This window comes from Spermophilus citellus (assembly GCF_964194105.1).
Source record: "Spermophilus citellus genome assembly, chromosome: 5".
In the NCBI taxonomy this organism is placed as follows: domain Eukaryota; kingdom Metazoa; phylum Chordata; class Mammalia; order Rodentia; family Sciuridae; genus Spermophilus; species Spermophilus citellus.
The window spans coordinates 68222359-68246589 of record NC_138186.1 but is presented as its reverse complement, the minus strand read 5'-3'; the positions used below and the strand labels follow the sequence as shown (position 1 = coordinate 68246589).

Genomic DNA, 24231 nt, shown 5'->3' with positions numbered 1-24231 from the left:
AAAAATATTAAAATGTAAAATATTAGAAAATGCATGCTCATTTAAAAAGGTGCCTTTCAACCCACACAGCCATATCCCAGCAAAGCTCAAAATAGGGGTTTTTCATTTGTCTTAATGCATGAATTCCATTAAAGAAAACCCCACACAAAGTTTCTTGAAAAAGCCAGTCCCCAGTGAGTAAGGGAAACAAGCAGGGAGGGGAGAGAGAGGGGGAGGCAGAGAGAAAAAATCTATCTGATATGTTTTCTTTAAGTTTCTATCTGCAACCTTGAAAAGGAACTTATTAACTAGTTGTTTTGTAATGTCAGAATGAGTAGGCATTTTTTTTTCTCTGTGGAAATGTCTGGCTCCTGAACATTGTGGGAGTGGCTTTCCCCCACTTGGTCTCTTCCCTCTTCAATAGGAGGGAGTTACCCAAATGAAATAAAATAAACACATCAGGAACTCTTTCATGCAGTGGTGCTAAGAGAGCAGCCTTTAACAAGGCAAGTTCTGATCTAATAAATTCATCCCAAATTTCCTCACATACTCCCCTTTAGATACCACAAAAAATACTTTAAAGTGTGTCCTTAATACAAGCAAAAGCCTGTTTTACACTCACATTATGTATCCTGGATGTGCTTAATTAACAGTTCAAGCATTATTGATTCAGTTTCTCTTGGATACACCTTTACAGAAATGTTCACAGGAAGAATATGGAAAACCAGTGCAGGAGAGTTTCATGGTATGAGAAAAATTAATGAGGAGAAAAAAATAGCAGGTTAGACAAACTGAGACTATGACCAGTGAAGAGGAGAGGATATGCGATTTATACTAGAGTTGCTTTTTCTCTAGAGGTAGACAACCCACAATTATTGGAATTATGATACTGTAATACTATATACACTGTAAAAATTCAGCATTGATATAGTCTATCACAGAAATAAATTAGTTTTTATGCCAGGAAAATAAGATTCTGTTGTGAACTTGCTACTAATTAACCAGATGAAAAGTCTCACCTTCTTTCTGGGGTTCACCATCTCATAGCAAAATTAAAAAAAAAAAAAAAGGAGAATGGTTAAGGCAGCTTTTCTCATCTTTGGCAGGACTTCCTGTTTGGCCTGTGTAAATCTTTCTGTGTGGGACTCTCTTTCTCATTGTAGAATATTTAGAAGCATCCTGGCCATGCCTCAACTGATGCCGTAGCACTTTTCAAATTCCCAGGATGTGACAGCCAAACAAACAATTGCCCACCATCCTCAGTGCTAACAAAGCAGCACTACACCTGGTTGAGAATCCCTGGGAGACATGACTTCCCAAGTGCTAACACTCAGAAGTCTACATGCGAAAACCAGACAATCACTGGAGCGTGCAATTAGTTTTAAAAGCACATGAACACTTAGCTGGAAGGCATGAGTCATTAAGAACTGGAATTTAAAAGCCAGCAATGCCCTGCAATAATGTTAATGTTGAGAAGAAGGAAAGTTTCTATAAAGGAGAGACCGAGTTTCGGGGAGAGTGTCTGAAAATTCAGGTGTCAGAGAAGCCAGGGTCTACCAGAATCACAGGACATAGTGCAGCACCTCTGGGAGAAGATACTGAAATGATAATGAAGAAAAGCATGTCGCAAGAGGCTGCAGAGAGGGTTTAGAGAAGGATGAGCTGTGACCCTATTTTATTTTTTTATTTTTTTTTATATTTTTATTTTTTAGTTCTTGGCGGACACAACATCATTGTATGTGGTGCTGAGGATCGAACCCGGGCCGCACGCATGCCAGGCGAGCGCACTACCGCCTGAGCCACATCCCCAGCCCTGTGACCCTATTTTAAAAGGTAGGAAGCAGACACCTGGGGGGCTAAATTCATTCAGTCTGGAGATATATAGATATTAACCTGGTACCCAGCAATCCCCATGGGGAGAAGGGGCAGGGTCTTCAGTTCTCTGAGGCTGGCAGGATTCTCCCCTTGTGCTGACTTGCCTGGTGAGCAGAATCAGGGTTCTTGTGTTGGAATTTCCAGAAACCCATAAAGTAGACTCATTCTGATCTGTCTGGTATCCTATAATGGTGTGTTGATGACTAGATTTAAACTCCTTCAGGCCAGAGACCAAGCCAGACTGATACCTTGCTTCCGATAGCCATCATCATTTCTTGATTCATGGAAATTGCTCTGGAGTTTTATGGACAAAACAGAGATAGAGATAGATACATGGATAGAAGATGAATAGAATATGATGGATGAATGGTTGGATGGATGGAAAGACAAAGGATTCATGGGCTACCCAATGTGCTCAGCTGCACACTCATCTCCTAGGAACTGGAGAAAGAGTGAACATCCATGTACTGAGTCCCTATTGTTGACTGTGCATATTCTACTTCATTGCAATTTCTCAATAGCCCACAAAGGTAAACATAACCATCTCTATTTTCAACAGAGAAAATTGAGACTTAAAGACTAAGCAATCCACCAAGTACACATACTTCCAAATGGAAGTATAGCCTTTCTTCTAGCTATTAGAAATATAGCTAATATCACCCTGTCCCCATGATACCATAACCACCAAAGAGATATAACTCCTTTAACTTACTACTGGAGTTAATATAGATTATATTCCTTTCAGAACCCGTTTTCAGGCTGGGGATATAGCTCAGTTGGTACTGTGCTTGCCTCACTTGCACAAGGTCCTGGGTTTGATCCCCAGTACCACAAAAATAAGTAAGTAAATAAATAAATATCAAGACCCATTTTCTTCATGGGGCAAATATGCTTATTCCCTGCTAGTATACATTTGTTCTTCAAGATATTTTGAAAAACTAAAAAGTTAGCCTACATATTTCCTCACATCTTGAACTAATCCTCCTAGTTCAGTCAGATAAGTTGACATCCACTTTTACCTCAAATATACATACATATAGCCTCTCGTTGAAAATGGTGGATGATATAAAGATTAAAAACCAAATGTTGATTTCTTTATATTTTTATATCACAGACTACCAGGAGATACATTAAAAATATTTAACATCTGTTGTGATAAATATGATATATAAGTCTTCATATGTGCCATAAATTAAAAATATATTTCTTCTTATTTTCTAACTAATATAAATGATATGTCAGATAAAGATGGATAAAGTTGTGGAGCCAATCAGTCATAAATCATTGTCAAATATCCAGTCACTTTGTGATTTTTATAAAATGTCTCTGTTCAGTTTTTTCTTTGTGGCTTATTATGCATTCCTCAATCTTGTATTCCCAGCACAAAGAGCAATGAAGTAAATCTTAGGAAATTCACTCCAGGATAAAAATAAATTCTTAATGTATGTAATAAACTAAGGAGTGCTGAATCTGATGAGTTAAAAAAAAATCTTTGTTCTAGAGTGTGTTAGTCAGCTTCCCTTTCTGTAACAAAGGACCTGAGATAATCAACTTAAAAGAGGAAAGATTTATTTTGGCTCACAGTTTCAGGCGTTTCAGTCAGTGTTCATTAGGCCTTTTTGTTTTTGTTCCTGTGGTGGGCCAGTATATTATGGCTGGCAAGGAAACGTGTCAGAGGAAAACTGCTCACCTCAGGGTTTTCCAAGAAGGAAAGAGAGAGAGAAGGTGGGGTGAGGGGAGGGAAGTGATGAGCTTCCTACAATCCTTTTGAAAGCCACACCTCCAGGGAGGTAAAAGTCCCCCTTCTAAAGATTTCCACCAGAGATATGAAAAATTGTGGTATGTATGTGTAATAAGAATTGTAATGCAAAAAAAAATATGTGTATAAAGACATGAATTGGCGTGAACATACTTTATACAAAGATATGAAAAATTGTGCTCTATATGTATATGAATTGTAATACATTCCGCTGTCATGTATTTAAAATAAATAAATAAATAAAAAAGATCTCTACCAACTTTAGAAGTGCCAAGCTGAGGAATAGGCCTTAAAAACAATCTTTTGAGAGATGTTCCAGATTTAAAATGTAAAATTTTGTCTCAGACCCCCAAAGACTCATGTACATCACCATGCAAAATACCTTTGTTCTGTCCCCAAGGCAGATTGAGAATATACTATTGAAAAGACATTTAACAGAGGCTTTCCTTTAATTCCCTGAAAAGTTTCTAGGTGAGAGCAAGCAGGCAAATGTGCAAAGGGAACTGGGAACACTTTAGGAAGCTGTCTAGGAAGGAGCATCTGGTTTGTTCTCAGTTGACCCAATATTGAATAAATATTTTAAAGTATGAGCCAGAAAGTCCTAGGTCACCCTCTGCCCTACCACAGCCATCTGTGGGGAAGCTTACACTAAAAAAATGATTAGGTGTAACGAAGCCCCAGATTCAATTCCCTAGATCCCATGGGCTTGCCATAGGACAAATAACTATGTATCTCAACCTATATTTTGAGATTGAAGACTTGAAGGAGACCTCCTCTTCCTTCCCTTCACGTGGAGCATGGGAATGCTCCTGCTCAGGTGGAAAAGTGGTGGACAATGTTTTGACCAAGCCTCAGATCAGGAAGTCTCTGAGACGACTGGGCAGTATGTGGAGACAGAAGCAGAGGACCATTCAGATTTTCAGGTATTAGTCTCTGAGCTACTTGATTCCTGGAATGGAGTAAACCCCCAGGCTACTGGATTTAATGTGGTATTTAGAATGGTTAATTGGGAGGCCACTAGGATGAGACAGCTCCAGGTCCCTGACTCTCATGTATGTAAACCGAAACCCAACTCGTCAGGAAGGTGTACTAAACCTCATCTGATCAGAAACTGACTGCTGACATCTAATCAGCGATTTTACACTTTAACCAAACAAATGTTTTCCTTTTCTTGTTTCCATAATTACCTTATAAAGATTTCCTCTCACATCTACCTGGGTAGTGGCCTAATCATTCTGGTTTGTTAATGCCATATACATGAATTTATGTCTACTGAAATAAACCTGTTAAAATTCGAATGTGCCTAAACTTATCTTTCAACATGGGTAAGAGACTCTCAGTGGGGGAAAATGTCATTGTTCTGAGTTACTTTAAAGAACAGTTTTTTAAATGTGATTTTATGTCACGTTGGCAAGATAAGGTGTGTGGGTTTATTCTATGACTTTCTATTTTCCTCACCACACAATCTAACTTTTTTTTTATGGTCTTCAAAGTCTTTACTCCATACTCTGAGACCTGTTCCTGATGTCCCCTCAGGGTCACTCTTCCCTGTCTTAAGCTTTAATGCTCCCCTGAAAGAAGCTGTGTTCTCTTTCCTCAAACACTTGATGCTTGGCCTCTTCTTGGCCACCGATTGTGCTGATCTCTGCCTGGGTACTACCCCCGCTGCCCAGTGCTGGTGCTACCCATGTATACTGATTGTCCCTTCTGCTCATCTCACCTCAGAGTGATATACTCCTCTCCTTGAGAAACTTGTCTGGCCTGCAGATCCCAGCAGATGTCTACTGATGGTGAACTCCCAGCATTAGCTTATCTGAGCATGGTGTTTTGGGAGAAGTTATGTCCTCACAAAAGGCTGTTTAAGTCCTAACCCTTTATATGGAAAAAGGGTTTCTGCAGAAATAATTCAGTTGAGGTCATAATGATAAGGGCAGCTCCTAATCCAACTGCTGGTATCCCCATAAGAAGAGGATAATTTAGACACACAACACATACAGGGAGAATGTCCTGTGACCATGAAGGCAGGGATTAGACTATTGCGACATTTTTTAATTTTTTTCAAAAACTCTTAAGAATTGCCAGGACCTATCAGATACTAGGAAGAAGCTAAAAAGGATCTTTCCCTAAAGCCTTCAGAGACACCATAGAACAGTTGTAGCTTGACTTCAGACTTAGCTCCAGAACTCTGAGGAAATGAATTTTCATTATTTAAAATCTCCAAGTTTGTAGGAATTTCTTGTAGTCGTAGGAAGGTGATACACATAGTATGTATGATTTTAGATTAGGTTTATCTATTTTTTTTTGTTTCTTTCTCTCACTATAACCATTACCATGACATAGAGAATGTATCAGTTTTTTTCATCATCGATATCTGGCTCCAAGAACACAGGCTATTTCACGCTGGACATAAATATAGATTGCATAAACAGAGAAAAAGTAGAAACAAATGGTTCTTTATAGGTTTGTTTTTGTGTTTTGGTGGGAAAGGTAGCAAAACATAAAAAAGATATTTTTTTGCAAAAGCTAGAGTGTCAGAGGAAAATTTCTACCACCATGCCTAACCGTACTTTACTTTTTGAGACAGTACATGGCAGATAATATAAGACATTGTTAAAATTAAATCAGAGCCTAAGAAAGTTTCTCTGCTCTATTTAAATTTAAAGAGATATCCCAGGAGATGATCATGATTATCAACTTGACCAACACCAAATAGATTATATTGCAAAGAAGACTACATAGTTCATTTCTAACTAAATTAGCAGATAAACTTTGGAAAACTTTGTTAGCCTCCTAGTAATCAAGATCATCTTTTGGAAAAAGCCCAGTATTGTATGTGCTATGTCTCCATGTCTGCCTCATTTAACTGAAAATCTTCTTTATTGCTTCTACAGATTCTTCATTCTCCAAAGGCTTCCTCTGGCTGCCAGGCTGCAGAAACTTCTTCACTGTGGGCAGGTTGCTGACTCTGGTTCTTAGGGCCTGCAATGCAGAAGAACAAGCCTCAGAGTGGAGCCCAAACCAACACCCATTAACACAACCAGGAAGTCTGAATCCCTCCACCAGCACAGCATGCTGTCTGGGAAACACATCGAATGAGAAAAATAAATAAATAAATAAATAAGAGCTAGAAAATAAAGCTCAATAACAATTTCCCCAACTTCTCTTTAAAACTATATTCCGTTCCAGCATTCTTCTCATCTTGATCCAACTTGATCTTAAACACCTACCAAAACCAGTTAAGCCAAAACACAGTCATTCCTGGGAGTAATGAAGGACAAGAACAGCTAGAAAAGAGGAGACAGCAATTAGGCCAACAGGCTCCATGGGGAATGTTCAGTCAAGTATGGCCTTGGCTTCTCCCCCTCGCAGGACCCCTATTAGTCCTCTTTATGTTTCTCCTAATAGGACCATGTCTATTAAGTTGCCTAAAGAAGTTCCTGCAAGATCAGATACATAAATTCACCAACCAGTCAGTCAATCAACTACCAGTCCCTGATGCCCAAGATAGAGACCTGGGACTCATGACCAACTCCTCTACCTCCAGAGACTCTGCCCCCACATAAAACCCTCTTGAGCCCCTTTTCCAGATTTTACAATCCCTCTTTCACTTCCTAGGAATGAGAACTACTCTCCAGCAGGTCCACTCTGCTTGTTCTGTCTGCTCTACAGCATCCCCACAAAGAAGCATCAAACCTAAACTCCCCACACATCAGATGAGGAGCCACTAGCCAGGCAAAGACTAGCAGATCAACTTTACTCACATGCCTAGGCACAAAAGGCTTCCCTACCTATTTACTTTGGTTGATACTCTTCAGGTTGGATAGAAGCCTTCCCCACATCCAGGGAAACTGCTGACACCATTGCCTCCATCCTCATTGAGGGGATCATTCCCAGGTTTGAACTTCCCACCTCCATGCAGTCAGACAACGGTCCAGCCTTCACTTCTCAGGCTGTTCAACTAGTCTCCAAAGGCCTCAACATCACTTGGAGGCTCCATATCCCCCACCAACCCCAATCCTTGGGTAAGGTTGAGAGGCCTAACGGCATTCTCAAAGATCATCTCACTAAACTTGCTCTTGAACTTAGGCTCTCCTAACCCAATCTCCTGCCCTTGGCCCTCACCTGATTTCAGGCAGCCCCTTGAGCTCCCTCAGGCCTTAGCACCTTTAAGCAACTCTATGGGTGCCCTTTCTTAACCACCCAAAGCTTTACAGTCACTCCTCCTCCCCTATGCCCTACCTGCCCTATCTCACACTTCTAACAAACTCCTAAGGGAACATGCAGACCAATGCTTTCCTGCTCCATTCACTGCCAGCACAACCTCAAACTAAACTGTACTCTCTTCAACTCGGTGACTCAGTCTTACTTCAGGAACTGCATTCTCAATCATTGGAACCTCTCTGGACGGGACCCCATATGGTCATACTTACCACCCCAATGGTGACCAAGCTTTTAGACACTCTCCCTGGTACTATGTCTCCTGACTTAAAAAAGCACCTCTTCAAAATGTCCAGTCCTGGACTTCCACCACGACCACCAAACTCAAAATTTCTCGCCAGCTCTCTTCTTCTTTTACTAATCATTATTCTCTCTCAAGTTTTTATCTCAAACCACAGATGCCGCTTCTACAACCAAGCCACCAGGATGACACCACCCACTCTCAGTTTATGGGTCCACTGGCTGCAATTGGGCTGTCACCCTTAACATTACTGGATTCAACCAAGCCACCTCCAATACTTCCTAGAGTCCCTACAACAAGACCAATGACTGATACCAAAGATCTCCTCCGCTCAGAAATGGTTTGATGCCGTTGACAATCTATGGCTTCAAGGAACTTTTATGGACTTTACCCCTACCAAAGTAGTTATCTATAGCCACTGAGTGTTATTTTTGGCTGCCTTGGTGTTCTCAGACCTGTCCCCCGAACATTCCTCCACTTCCCCTTCTAGGCCCAACGCTGCCCACCATTAAGCAGGAAGTAGCCAGAGGACTTTAAGCCGTCCCCCATGTCACATAGAAAAACAAAAAGGGAAGAATGTTAGGTGCAGAACAGGCTGAGTAAGCTGTCTGCAGGGCATGCCAAACAAAGTTAGCTGCAGGATGACCTGGTCACTCAAACCCTCTGTCTGGTTCTTTATCAACTATTTGCTTCAAGTCCAAATGCCCAAGCCCCCTGCTCAAGGCCGAACATGTAACCCACCTTGTGCCAACAAGGCAGCTTGCAGACCCAGAGACCTCATTAGATTTGGGCTATAAAAACTCCCTCCTGCCGGGCCCCTCTCCTCTTGCTTTCTCTATCTCTCTTGCTATTTCTCTTGCTTTCTCTGTCTCTCTCTTGCGCGCGCTCTCTCTCTCTCTCTCTCTCTCTCTCTCTCTCTCTCTCTCTCTCTTCTCTTTCTCTCTTTTCTCCTCCGTTGCACTGTTGCAATAAAGATCTCTTGGTTGCTCTGAGTGTTGTGGTCACTTTCCTTTCACCTTACACTTTAATCCTGTAGATTCATTGCTACTATATAAGACAAAATATGTGACATGTTCCTGTCACATGTGGATAAAAGAATCACTCAAACAGAGTGAAAAGAAGATATGGGAAAACTGAGTTAGAAACGATGATAGAAATAGACCAGCAAATCCAGGTGGCAGTCACTACAAATTATCACACTGAGAGATAAAGATGGGATTGTTGGGGGATGGGGGTTTGCAGAGTGAAATATAATGTCTGAGGCTGGGAACCTGAGGGGGAGGAAGGAAAACAGATGGAAGGGGACTTGCTCAGCCTGGAAAGACAAGGGCATACATGGGACAAAGTGATTCCCAAGGAAGTCATGGTTAGAACCCAAATGGAATAGGGGCTGGGAGGAGAAAGCTGGGCCCTTGGTTTCACTTATGATACAAAGCCAAATATACTTAGAGTAGCATCCACCTCAAAAATTCCTTGTATAGCAAGATTCTTTTCTTTCCTCAGAACCAGAGCCTAGAAGACCTTTCTGGAGTCCAGGGAAGGGAGGGTGAAGCCTAGAGATGGATAGAAGTCAGAACACCACCAGCCCCAGTGTTTAGATGTTAGATCACTGATGGGAGGTGTGGGCCTCTGTGAGGACTTGAGAGAGAGCACCTTCAGTAGAGGGAAGTTGGCCAGAACAGTGGAGTCCACCTCTTCCACATTGTAGAGAAGTTCAGTGAGGAGAACGTCAGCCTTGCTCAGCCTGTTGCCAACCAGGTAGTCTTGCCCATGGCTCTTTAACACCTGCAGAATGGGAGGAGTCAGGTCATGAACACACATATCCAGACTGAGCCCCAGCTTGTCCCTGAGGCTGTCAACCCAACTCTCCCCAACTGCTGCCTCCTGGGAAGGTGTGGAGCTACCCAGAAGATCTTTATTGAGGCCCTGACTCATGAAGGAGAATCAGAAGTGGGTCACTGCTCCCTCCTCTGTGAAATCTTGCGTGATCCTTTTATTCTCATCCCCACATCCCTGTGCTGTTCACACTGCTCACCATGCCCTCCATCTTGCACACGTGCCAAGGGCGTGGCATCTGCTGGGTCATGTTTCCGTCTGCCCTACACTCTAAATTGAGCAACAGGTAATTTTAAGATGTTCCACTCTCCTTTCTCTCCAGTCTCTGTACACAGTGTCTCCACTTTTATAAGCATGTTTTCCCTATGTGTACATCATTTCAGTATCTCTGTTTTTCCTCTTGTCTGATTTCTTAATGTCCTGGTTATGTGTCTAGGATCTAAAGTGACTTTGAATCATCATATCTTTTGTGACATTGGCTTTCAGCTTGATGGTCTGAAATATATGCTGCAATATCCAGGAGTGAACTGCACTGACATCTGCATCTTAGTCTGAAATGCATGGGAAAGGTGATATGTGGTGAGACAGGAGTGGAGAGATGGACACATGATAGAGTTGACATGATATGATGTAAATTCTGCTATCTCAGAGATGCGTACTTATGGGTTCTTTAAACTCTCTGTCAATTTCTGAATGTAATACAATTTTCACAAAAGAATTTTTGGGTGATATGTGATATTTGTTTAAATATCTCAGCAATATTGAAATGAGGAAGAATAAAGAAAAGACCCCTGGCACTATCAATTAAAGAAAATATTTTGTCAACCACCCTATCAAATTAAGTATACATAGAGAAGTATGAACAATTGCTTGGTTCAAGAACAAAACACAACATCATATTTATGCTACAATTTAGAGCACTCTTTTAGCTTTACCTCCAGTGTGCTCGGAACTTCCCACCGCCCAAGGGCTAATTCTGTACTATGAATTCTGTACATAGAGAATTCTAGTTCGATTCCCAGTAATTAAAACTTTGAACTTGGTATCACTAGTGCAAATCTTCCTCCCAGTCTATCTTCACACAATGCCTGAGTGCCAGAGTACTAAATCAGTATGCAAGAAGGCCCTCTGGAAGTGAAGGTCAATGTCCAAGGAATCCCAGGCACTGTTTTTCTCCTGCTTCTATTATGGAAAGAATATCTGAGTCCCCCAAACTCATAAGTTGTGATCCCAATGCTCTTAGATGGGGCCTTTGGGACATAATTAGGTCCTGTGGGAAGAGTTCCCAGGAATAGCACTACTGCACATATAATGAGACCTTGGACCCATCTGCCATAGGAGAACACAGCCCGAAGTCATCCGTTCACGAACCAAGAAGCAAAGCTTTCAAGATACCAATCCACCATGTCCTTGATCTATCACTTCTCAGTCTCCAGAACTATGAGAAATATATATTTTTTTGCATAGACCTCCCTCTATGGCATTAGTCATATGGCAATCCTAAGTGCTAAGATAACCTGTTGTGACTAAGATGCCCTCTAAACTCCGTCGCTGTGCTGTATTCATGAACTGCATCTTGTTCTATATGACTCTTCCCTCATTTCCACTGGACTGTCCCATCAATAGCAAGCCTCACCCAGATAAAGAGAAAACCAGTGTTTGTGCTCAGGCCCAGCCTGATGCTGGTCATGATCCCCCTGCCCTGGTCCTTCTCACTCAAGTTATAACCTAAATCCTTCCCTGTTGATAATAAGAATAGAAAATAATACCATACAGGGATACGGCCACATCAATGTTTATAGCAGCACAATTCACAATAGCTATATTGTGGAACCAACCTAGATGCCCTTCAATAGATGAATAGATTAAAAAATGTGGCATTTATACACAATGGAATATTACTCAGCACTAAAATAACAAAATCATGGCATTTGCAGGGAAATGGATGGGATTAGAACAGATTATGCTAAGTGAAGTTAGCCAATCCCTAAAACACAAATGCCGAATGTCTTCTCTGATATAAGGAGGGTGACTCAAAATGGGATAGGGAGGAAGAGCATGAGAAGAAAATTATCTCTAGATAGGGAAGAGAGGTGGGAGGGAAAGGGAGGGAGAAGGGGAATTGCACGGAAGATGGAAGGAGACCTTCATCGTTATACAGAATACATGTATGATGTTGTGAGAAAAAAAAAAGAAGTGTGTCACATTAGATTGGGTAGAGAAAAGTGATGGGAGGGGAGGGGAGGGGAAGGGGGGATAGTAAGGGCACCAGAATAAAATAGACTTTATTATTGTTGTATGTATATAGGTGACTGTATGACCAATGTGATTCTGCAACGTGTACAATCAGAAAAATGAGAAATTATACCCCATTTGATTCAAATGTAAAAAAAAATGACCTTGTATAATACTGTATAATACTTCAGCTTAAACTCAAAGATGTCCTACACCTCTTTTTTGGTGTTCAATTGCCAATAAATAGCACATCATTTTATAAATAAATGATCAAATGAAAGTCTATTAAAAATCTGAATAAAACATTATATGTTAAAAAAATGAATTTGTTGTGGGGAGGGGCTGGGATTGTGGCTCAGCCATAGAGCACTTGCCTCACACGGGGAAGACCCTGGGTTTGATCCTCAGCACCACATAAAAATAAATGAATAAACAAAGAAAGAAAATAATACCGTACAGTGTTCTTTCCTTATGTCCTTCCCATAGAGGTTGTATTTGGTGGCATATAGTTGAGAAGGACACTAGGCTGACCCAGCTTCAGCCTATCAATCTTCAATTTAGAGGGTCCCTATAGGTGAAACCAATTCCACTTACCTTCTCAAAGGCAGGAAAATAACGGTTTCTCGATTTCTCTTTGATTTGAGTAAGTCTTCCACCTTTGTCACTAGATGGAAGGTATGGGTAAAGAAGGACCATTTCATTCAAATCTACCATGCCTTCTGAATACATATCAATTCTGGAAAAAACAAAACAAAACACAAACACTCTGTCAAAAGCCTTCTGTCCTACATTTTTTTCCCGCACCACATTTTGTAGTTTTGAAACACAAGAGAATAAAGCATCAGATAGGAGCAAATTAATTTGCCTCTAGTAGGGACCCTTCAAAATCCAGTTTCAATCTTCTGGGTTTTATTAATAGATTAACATTTATTTCTTGGAGCAACCTACAGGGAATACATGTCTAAATGTTTGTTATATACATGACCATATATGGTTCCAAAGAGCATACTAGGCCATCACAAGTTAAGGTCTTTAGAGAACTTGGTAATACATATAGGCTATGCTCCCTGTGCTGTGCCTTGTTCTGGATATAAAGATACTGTGATTTCAGTGGCTAAGCACTTGCCTCATAGGTACACTCAAGACAGAGTCCCTGGCCCAGCTTCTCAGACAAGTCCATCTCCTTCATTCTTTCTATTATATAGCTCAGGATCATTCCATGTTCAATATTAGAAATAAAGTGCTCCCAATTATCTCCCATAATTCATGTTCCCTAATCCGTTCCATATACTGTTGCCCAATGCTGATCATGATTGCATTTCTTGTGATCCCCACCTAAGAAAGTCCTCTACTTGCTGCAATTCTTTATATAGTTACAGTAAGTTCATGATATAGGAAAGCTTCATTTCTTTTGCTTCAAGTGAGTTTTTCAAAATTCTTTTTAAAAAGCAATTTTATTGACAAACGTTCACACCACAGTTGTCACACAATTAAAGTCTACTATTCAGTGATTGTTTAGTACATTCACAGAATTCTGCAAATATTAATATTCTCCAGTTCCAGAACATTTTAACCATGCTGGGTAGATTAAAAAACATGTATACCACCTCTCCCAACAGCTCCAGAAAATACTAATCCACTTTCCATCCAATTCATGCTAGAGAAACATACAAAATGTGATTGGGGTTTGATTTCTTTAATATGATATAATGTTGTCAAGGTCCATCCATGTTGCTACATGCATCGGTACTTCATCTCTTTGGACAGCAAATACTATTCCATTATGACCAAAGAAATTTTCTTCATCCATTCATCCATTGGATGTTTAGTTTATTTCCACTATTTGGGTATTATGACAATGCAGCTGTGAATATTCATGGACAAATACCACTCAGGATGTATTTTTATTCCTCTTGGGTATATCCCTAGTTCTGGAATTGCTGGGGTATTGCTAACTCTAAAATTTTTGAGGAACTTTCCACAGATCCATTCAAGATGTTATTTTCAATAAAGCAGTTCCAGCCCAGGAGGGAGGAGACCTAAACCCCCATGCTGAATCAGTGGACTTCTTCAAGTTTAAATGAAATGCTTTGTGTCACCCTCATGTCTTGACACCAGACTCCACCAACCCTCATCCAGTTGACCCATCTGTAGAAGAAGAGGATAGCATAGGTTCCTGCCTGTCTGTCTTCTACTTTCTGGAAATGGAAAATCAGGTGCTTCAGATATTTCCTTCCCAGGCCTTCAAGTCTAGACACTCAAATCCTTCCCCTGTCCCAAGCTATTACATAGATTGTTTAACCTCTAAAGCTAAGCAATGGAATCAGGATTCCACCGTCTTCCTAAATTCATAGTTCCTCAGGATTTGCAAGCCTCTATGAACCATGTCCTCTCTACATGACACTGCCCTGAATCCACTCCATGCTTACTCTTCCTGCATCTCCATAGCACTCTCCCACACTGATCTCAGTGTTTATGCCCAGGGTCAGCCTGGTGCTATTCAAGATCTCCCTGCCTTGGTTTTTCTCACTCAAGGAAGGACATAAATTCTTCCCGTGTTATCTGTTGATGTAGGAATAGAAAATACACCGTACAGAGCTCTCTCCTTTATGTCCTTCCCATAGAGGTTGTGTTTGGCAGCAATGTAGTTGAGAATGGCTCTGGTCTGCACCAGCTTCATTCCATCAATCTCCACCATGGGCACCTGCTGGAACATCAAACTCCCATCTTGTGGAAGGAGAAAACAAACAGAATGAAATGTGGTAACCCATGTCCACAATGTAAAACAGTAGTGGAAATGACTGATGATACAAGAGGAAAAATTATCACTTGGTAAATTTTCAAGTAAGACACCAATTTATTTTTAGTTTTTGTTTCTTCTTTTACTTGTCCAGCTGCTTTACTTTTAACCTCTTGTCTCACAGCTATTTAAATTTCCCATCCATCCATACACATTGTGTGTCCCTGAATATTTGTGTGTCTAGCTCGTCTCCAGCGACATTTTACAAGAAGTTGGGGAGCCTGTGACTAGTCAGGAGCCAATTGCATTCAGCGTATGAAGAAGGCAAGGAGAGGGCATGCAAGGGGCCCTGAGTTTGTTCCTTAGCAAGGACTCACAATGGTCTCACTCTTGAGACCCCAGAGAGTTGCCAGGTCTCACTTTTTTTTTTTTCAAGAGAGAGTGAGAAAGGGGACAGAGAGAGAGAGAGAGAGAGAGAGAGAGAGAGAGAATTTTTAATATTTATTTTTTAGTTCTCGGCGGACACAACATCTTTGTTGGTATGTGGTGCTGAGGATCGAACCCGGGCCGCACGCACGCCAGGCGAGCGCGCTACCGCTTGAGCCACATCCCCAGCCCCTGGTCTCACATTTTAACCTCTCTCTACCTCTCCTCTGTCAGCACTGCCATCCTCACAGATACAAGAGTGTTGTCTGGTGTTTCAATCTTCTACTAGGAACCCTCTTAAGACGTATTACGATATTTGTTCTTACCTTTTCTTAACTTTTCCAAGTCATCTCGAGTTTTCATGAATTTCTCTTCAAACTGGAGAGCAGAAAAGGTAAATGAGTCCTGATTAGTTCACTCAATCGCCTTGCATGCTTGTCAACTTGAATCATTTCTGTCTACGTGTGATACGAAGGGGGTAAGATTTTTGAGATTGGACATATTTATGAAGAGTCTGGTCAAGGCTATCTGGAAATTTATAGTACATCTGTCAGGAAAAATGCATGGGTCACAACCCTGAAAAATGCTTGATCCCATCCATCACAGATGTGTGGGCAGCTCAACGGCAGGGACCTCATTTGTCTAGATCACTGTGTATCTCCAGGACCTACTATAAAACCTGGTTCTTTATAGGTGCCCACACAATTTTGCTGAATGAATAGGTTCCAATGATTAATAGGCAGTTTGTTACTGTCTCCTCCTTCCTGCCCACCTCACAATTGTGGTGTGTATTTTTAGTATAATTTTTCAGTATAATTGCATTCATTTTCTTATATGGTAGAGTTTAGATCTTTTTTTAATGGGAATTTCTGACATGCATAAAAATAAACAACTGAGTATATTGTTGCTCCTTTATCCCTCACCAATTTCAACAATTATCAACTGGTAGTAACAGGCTTTCATCTAGGTGCCCACTCACTCTTCTTTTCTGGTAATAGTTTAACGGAAGTCCCGTCCTGGATTTCATGCACAGTCATGCCCCATAACAAAGTTTCAGTCAATCACTGACTTGATACACAAAGATGGTGCCATAAGACTATAAAAGAACTGAAAATTTCCCATTGACTAGTGAATACATCGGTGAACAAAATTCAGTGAAGAATTTAGTAGAAGCCTTTGAAGACCTCCATAAGATCCTTCAAAATATTGAAAACACAAGGGCTGCAGGTGTAGCTCAGTGGTAGAGCACTTGCCTATCATACACACTTTCCTGGGATCAATCCCTAGCACTGTAAAAAAATTAAAAATTGTGGGGATGGGGTTGTGGCTCATTGGTAGAGAACTCTCCTAGCATGCATGAGAAACTGGGTTCCATCCTCAGCACCAATAAAAATAAAATAAAGATATTGTGTCCACCTAAAAACTAAAAAAATAAATATTAAAAAAACTGTGCATTTCAGCTAATGTGTTTAAATAATATAGAATTATGATCACTGAGAATTGCCTGTATTAAAAACAAATTTTTTAAAGTTGAAAACATACTCCAAACGACAAATTTCTCATTAATAGAAATTTTCATGGTACATTATCTGCTTCCAAGTAAATTATATATTTATAAATAAGTTATGTATTTGTTAATGAACAAAAAGCAAAACAAGCAATCCACCATGCATATAATTCTGAACAGCGATGCCTCCTCATTGCAAGCATCAGAATGATCCTTAGTAGCTAGATCAGGAGAAGGCACTGTGATCATAGCAGGTGACAGATCCATGCATGTTTCTGCCCCCAAAATCTTCCAGTGGGACATGATGGGGAGGAAGAAGACAGTGATATTGTTGATTCTGAACTTGTGTTTGCTTCTTAACTTTTAATGGAAGAGTTTTTTAAAAAAAAAATAAAATTAAATAAAAATAAAAAATGTAAAAAGCTTAGAGAATAAGGAATAAAAATATTTTACACAGCTATACAATGTATCTGCATTTTAAGTATTACACAAGAGTCAAAAAGTTAAAAGAATAAAAGTTTGTAAAGTAAAAAATTTACAGTAAACTGAGGTTAATTTATTATTGAGAAAGGAAAACATTTTAATAAATTGATTATAGCCTTTGTGTGCAGATTCATAAAGTGTGCATTGTGCTAAATCGGCTTTTCATTATTTTAAGGAATACCTAACATAATCAACTTTAAAGAGGGAGAGGTTAATTTTGGTTATCACTGTTTCAGAGGTTTTGGTCCCTTGTCATTTGGCCCTGTTGCTTGGTGACAAGGCAGAACATCATGGCAGGCAGCACGTGGGGGAGCAAACCACTCACCTCTTGGCTCTCAGGAAACCAAGAGAGACACAGGGGCTGCATTCCCACACCCCCCTCAAAAGCAAGCCCTCAGCCACAGAACTCCTCCCACTAGGCCCCACCTCTAAACAGTTCCACTACACCCAGTGCTGCCTCAGGGTAGGGACACACCCTTCCGGAACTTTTCACATCCAAATTATATCATTGGGTAGTGACCTGGGCCTTCACTTTCACTCACCACTCACTCACTCACTTGGAGCAATTGTCAGGCCTGAGAACTCTACACTGATTCAGTGCTGCATATAGGTGTCTCATATTTCCTCTTTGTACCATGTTTTTCTGTGCTTCTTTTATGTTTAGATACACAAATGCTTATAATTGTGTTACCATCACCTACAACATTCAGTACAGTATCATGTCACACAGGTGTGTGGCTTACCATCAACAGGCCACAGAATGTAGCCAAGGAATATTGGAGGCTACCCCCACCCCGGGTTTTGTGTTGGTACACTCTATAGTGTTTGTACAATGAAATTTTCTAATGACATGTTTCTCAGACTGTGTCCTCATTGTTAATGACACATGAATCTCTTTCATTCTTAAATAGTTCAATTCGTTTCTCTAAAATAAAGAAACTGTTTAAAAATAACTATATTATCTCACCAAAAACACTAATAATAACTATTAGCAATATTCAATCAATAATCATGTTTCTAACTTTTATAAATTACATTCTAAATAATTTATAAAGATATATAAATAATTTATAAAGTTTTAAGTGTTTAAACTTAAATCCACATAAAGTCCACCAATTGTGGTATATTTCTTACATTAATGTTTATCTTCTTTGATGAGAATACTGACAATTTATTTAGTTAAGCCTGTATCTTAATTATTGGCAGTGTTGTTTAGGACACAATTCTTGACATGGTATCTAGGAAACATCACTTAGCTTATGTGAGAAAAGTATCTTGTTAGGGTCTGTAAACAAGTCAGGATGGCGCCTGGCATTTTGCCAGAGGGATTGGTTTGTGAAGTAAAGCCAGGGAGCCATTAAGTGTGGAGATTCCTTATTGGTTGACTGCTGTATCTAGTGTATGTTAATTAAGATAAGCTGTGTGTAATGTATATATACCCCTCCTATCCTACAATAAACGGCTCCCACTCCTGCTGTATCAATGTACACAAGTTGCTCGTCACCCCCCTGGTTAGTTTGCTGCAGCCAGACTGTGGCAGTATCTAATAACTTAAAATGATCCAACTTGAAATGATCTAACTCACAACTTACCTCTACACCAGCTGCAGCCAAGAGCCATCGAATGTTCTCCATTCTGCCCCGTCCATCAAAGTAGTGAAGAATGGGTTTCCCTGCCATGATAGCAGTATCTGGGTTTTCCTAAATATGAGTGAGTGAAAGAAACTGTTACTATGGCAAAACCTAAAGAAAACCTTACTTCACTTGTTCTTAGTTGGCTTTAAAAATAAATCACTAATTTTGGAATTCACATAGTCAGCCAACACTTGACTACTCTCATGTTAGCTTTGCTAGTGGAAGACAACTCTGTCTGAGGCCACCTAAGAAATCTAAAAACTGTTCTCCAGAGAATGTTATCACCCTGTGTCCTCCAGGGGAAAGATGCATTTCTCCATCTCCCCTGTTCTCTGGGGGGTGAGGGGGGTTGCCTCCTACATATGACAAAACCAGTCAGGACCACTCCAGGTGTACTGAGCTGGCACGAAATGATCACACACAGATAGGGAAATACCTTTTTCTTTGGGTTCCGCTGACGACTCCTTTGACCCTTCTCTCACAAAGGAGGCAAGGCAGGCAATAAAGAGAGCACGCTTCAAACCGAGGTTTTATTGGGGGAGGCTGGTCCATTGAATATTTTATCCCCAAAAGGGCAAAGGGGTAGAATTACAAAGGAATAGTTGAGTGTAACTCAACCCCAGTGGGTGTCGCTGACTCCTGGAGCCACGCCTTGTTATCCCAGCTGGGAGCTGGGGTAATGCCCAAGTTACTGAGACTTGGCACTGCCTTGCAAGACTGAATGCAATAATTGTTCAGACCCCGGTGCATCAGGACTTAAAGGCCTCTGTATCAGAGCTTTTCCTGAGAAAAGTAACTAAAAATATAAGAACATAAGACTTTCTAATTGGCAAATTTTCTGTAGATCTATAGAACTCAGAACATTTTGTGACTTATGCTAACAGCAACCTGTGCGTCAAAAAAGCAGCCACCCCAAACTTTTAAGCACACTGGAATGTGGAAATATACTGGCACATGTTTCTGTGATGAATTTCCCACAACTCCTAATATGAGTCTTGCACTTGTAAGTGTATTCTTGCACTTAGATGGGGCAGGATGAATCAGCACAACTTTAATCTTTGTAGACTTTGATACATTGGGTCTTTGAAGTTTCTCACACAACCTTTGTTCAACTTTCCTCTGAACTCTTTAACTCTGTCCTGGGAACCTTCAGTACAGTTGCAATATTGTAAGTCAACAAGCCAACAAAAGGTAACTACTAGAAAAATATTCAGAATTAACTGCAGAAATTGGTAGAATCTTCTCAAGGATTATGTTTCTACTAAATGATACCTACCTCATATCATTCATTATTTTACTTAATATTTACAGATCACCCATTGTGTTCCCCGAATTGCTTTAGGCATAGAGGCTATCATAAAAAAAACAAATTCTGAAAAGAGAAGAAGCTAACATGTGAAGATCCAGGCTAAGACAACCCCAGCCAGAAGGAAGATGAAGGCAGGGAACTTGGTCAGGAACAAGTTTGGTGTTTTTCAAACCAGGAAGAAGGAAGGTCGGTGCTGTAGGATCAAGAGAGGAAGCACTGAAAGATGAGGTCAGAGAGGTGGGCATGAGTGTGCTGGCCATCTATTGCTGCAGAGATTGCCACCAGTTAACTGGTTTAAAGCAACAAGCATTTATTATGCTCACAATCTGTGAATGAAAGTCAGGAATCTGGGAGCAACTTAGTGGGAGATTCAGCATCAGGATATCTCAGGAGGCTGCAGTCACTTAACCTTCAGGTACTGTCGGCATCTGAAGGATTAATTGTTGGTGGTCCACTTCAGACATGACCCCCTCACTCAGGTGTTGGCTGAGTCCTAAGTTCCTCCCTGAAAGGTGGCACCAGATCTCAGTTCCTTCATATGTCTGTTCTTCTTTAGGGCTCTTGACTGTCCTTGTGACATGGTAAAATCTGGGGACATGTGTGTGTATCTGAAACTCCTGGACCACCAGCTACAAGGCAAAGCTAAACAAATAGGGCTTATTCTCCCTGGCTGGGTTCTGCCTGCTGGCCATTATGTAAGGGGTCAGAGCCCACAGGCGTTCACAGCTGCCTGTCTTCTGTCCTAGGTTCTACACCCAGTGTATAAATCAAAGGACCCAGACCAGATGGGCCCTGTTTCATAGCTGCCCTGAGAGCCATATAGGTGCTTGGGACACCACCTAACTAGGGAGAAGGAGGGATTGGGAAGGATAATGTTGTCTGATGTCTCAGAGGCCTTGGTTAAGACAAGGTTAGCTAAAGCCAGGCATGGTGGTGCATGCCTATAATCACCTGGGGAGACTGAGGCAGGAGGATTCAAGGCCAGTGTCAGCAACTTAGGGGGCCCTAAGCAACTGAGTGAGACCCTGTCTCAAAATAAAAAGGGCTGTGGTTATGGTTCAGTGGTTAAGTACCCTTGGGTTCACTTCCCTGTACAAAAAAAAAAAAAATTAAGAAACAAGGCTGGAGCTAGGGTTGTGGCTCAGTGGTAGAGAGCTTGTTTAACACTGGGTTCTATTCTCAGCACCACATACAAAAAAATTAAATTAAATTTAAAAAGGGCCATTGACAAGTAAACAATATTTAAAAAAAAAATAAAGACAAGGCTGGCTGAGTCAAGGTTAGCTTAGTTTTTGCTTTAAAAAAATAAATAAAATAGCAACTAAGAACTGAAACAATAACTAGTCTTGTTCTTTACAAATGATTCAGACATAATTATTAAAATTAAGTAAATTAAATATGGTATCAAAGTAATGGAATAAAAATATAAAAACCAACTATTTCACAATAATAATTATATAATATATATCTACTAAAAATAATTTCAAAAATCTTTTATTAACTTAGTCTTAAAGTTATACTATTTGAAAGATATTTATAAAATGACTAAGTCATTTCAAGAAAGTTAAAATACAAAAACACTAATTACTAATTATAAAACTTGGTTCATATATTTTGACATCTTGTTTCTATATGGTATAGGAATGTTAAATATATAAGTCTATTAATAATCATAAGAAATTGAGAAAATATATCTTTCTAGAAGTTATAAAATGGTAAATGCTGATACAGGACAACTCTCGGTGCTTCTTAGTTTTCACTAAAAATTAAGGTTGCTAAAAATTTTAAAGTCTAAAAAACATACGCAATTCTCTATGCAAAGAATACAAAAAATAAGTTGTTTGATAAACAATTATGAAAAGACAAAATATTTGCTTTTATTGAAAAGACGAAGTTTCTCTAAATTCAGAGATTTTAAGTAAATTTAGTAAAAGATATAAAAACCAGACAGAAAGAAACTAGTAAGTAGTGGGGAAAGATGCAAAGAATGGTGTAAATATGAGGATATATTTTTGGTATAGAAACTTAAAAAGAGAAAAAGGATTTTGTGTTGTATGAGAAATAATTTTGTGATGGAGTAAAATTTTTATCTGACAGTTGAATGACTAGATTGCTCCAGAATTTAAAAAATATGTATAATATAAAACTAAAGATTTAAGCAAGTCATGAATGGTTTGTAAAGGACAAATCTTATTAAAGTTGTATGGGATCAAGTTGGATTAAAGGAAACATTTTTGGGGGACAGATGAGTACGGGGGATTGAACTCAGGGGCACTCAACCACTGAGCCACATCCCCAGTGTAAGGTCCTTGCTTAGCATCTGAATGGCCATCATAAGTTACAGCTCCCATCTTAAGAAAAAGTTTCGCTTTCCCACCCAAGTGTGTCTCTGAGAAAGGCTCACCACTTCCTTATACCAACCCCACTCTTAACTATCATCATTAGGACCTGTCAAGCTCTAATCCCTGAGCCTACCCCCATAAAAGTCACGGAACCCAAGCCTGTATTGTCTTTCTCCATCTATGGAGAAATGACCTTTATTTGTCAGCTCTGACAAATAAACTGTCGTGTGTATGTCTGCCTGGTCTCTGTCTTTCATTTCTTGCTCTCCTGTCTCCTGGTTCCTCGATTTCCTTTCACCCAGCCCTATTTTGTATTTTATTTAGAGACAGGTTTTCACTGAGTTGCTTAGCGCCTGCCATTGCTGAGGCTGGCTTTGAACTCGTGATCCTCTTTGCCACAGCCTCCTGAACCACTGGAATTACAAGTGCCACCAAGCCTGGCCTAAAAGAAAACTTTTAATATTTTGGTCTAAAACTTAGGCATCCATACACTATCTTGAAAACAAAATTTAGTTCGATATGTTTAAAGCAATAGGGTTTTCTTGACATAGTGATCTATTCTTAGTAAAAACTTGCTAGAGGTTTAATGTTTAATTGTAAAATCTGCTTTTTAAAAAATTTTAACCATCTCTCGAACTTTGGCTTTTCCTGTTTTACAATGTGCATTTAAGCATGACTCACTCAACTTTTTAGTTGGCTCCTGGAAGCGTATTATTTTTCCCCAGTTCTGACTTCTGCTGTTAGGGTCTGAAATTAAAAATGTTTAATTCTGACAGCCTAAAATAACTTTATTCTTTGCTTTTATTTTTTTTTTCTTGGTGCATCCAGATTGTTCTATGTGACCAGACCATTTTGTGTGCTTTTCACTGTTTCTAAGAGTCACAAGTTTCTCTGCTCCAGAGACTAATTTGACTCCCAAGTGATCTAAATTGCTTCCCCGCAGGAGAATCAATCACAATACAAACTTTTCTTTACCTTTTGATAATTAACCTAAAAGCACAGATTTTGTGTTTGTCAATATTTTTTGTGATTTTTTTGATGTGTTTATTAAGTCTTGATTACTTAAAAAAAAAACTGAGCCTTCAAAGAATTAAGATTTTTTTATCTATTTATTTGAAAGTCTTGATCACTTTATAGATGGTTAAATCTGGTTTACAAATCATAGTTACTAAATAAATAGCTATTATTTCACAGTGACCTGTGTTTTCATTTTGATCAAGTGTTTTAAACCTTTAGTATATGACAAACTTCCCCAAATCAAATTCTAAAATTAAGTCTTTTGGGTCTCAAAAGAACTTTAAACATTCCAGAAGAACCCTTGGAAGGCTGAGAAAACATAAACAATCTTTTTTGATTTGCTACATTACATGGAAAAATGGATGTTAAAAATGGTGTTTAATTTTCTTTTGTTTGGGGCTAGGTTATATGGGCAATGACCAAACAGACTCCATTTTGCCCTAAAACTCCACGTCATGTAAGAAATGCTTCTCCCAGGGAAAGTCCCACCTCTGTACCCATCACAGTTGCTTAGCATAGCATGTTTGGCAACACAAAATGGCAGTTCTTATACAATGTAAAAGTGTTCTCTCTTTGGTCCCATTTTTCTTGGACAATGTACCCTGTCAGAGATTGATTGTCTAGATGTTA

General features: G+C 39.7%; 1 protein-coding gene across 2 annotated transcripts; it reads right to left on the bottom strand.

Annotated features, from left to right (window-relative positions):
• Positions 1–5779: 5779 nt before the first annotated feature.
• Positions 5780–19433, bottom strand: LOC308648863 (glutathione S-transferase alpha-3-like). Of its 2 annotated transcripts, none has more exons than XM_081293945.1 (7): positions 19370–19433; positions 18892–18999; positions 15636–15687; positions 14738–14870; positions 12738–12879; positions 9726–9857; positions 5780–6592 (listed from the first exon to the last, which is right to left on the bottom strand). In XM_081293945.1, exons 2-7 carry the CDS (start codon positions 18976–18978, stop codon positions 6473–6475), a joined length of 666 nt encoding a protein of 221 aa, XP_081150071.1. In that variant the 5' UTR covers positions 18979–18999; positions 19370–19433; the 3' UTR covers positions 5780–6472. The 2 variants fall into 2 exon arrangements, with proteins under 2 accessions (XP_081150071.1, XP_081150072.1); XM_081293946.1 differs by having other exon boundaries at positions 12738–12807.
• Between the last annotated feature and the right edge of the window lie 4798 nt (positions 19434–24231).

What these genes read in the sequence shown, in the direction of transcription:
- LOC308648863 (XM_081293945.1), bottom strand. Translation starts at nt 18,978, where the DNA reads ATGGCAGGGAAACCCATTCTTCACTACTTTGATGGACGGGGCAGAATG. An exon ending in GACATAAAGGAGAGAGCTCT is followed by an intron (nt 12,880 to 14,737) that starts GTACGGTGTATT and finishes TGTTTTTTCCAG; the next exon opens with AATTGATATGTATTCAGAAG. An exon ending in CCAACTTCCCTCTACTGAAG is followed by an intron (nt 6,593 to 9,725) that starts GTGCTCTCTCTC and finishes TCTGCATTGCAG; the next exon opens with GCCCTAAGAACCAGAGTCAG.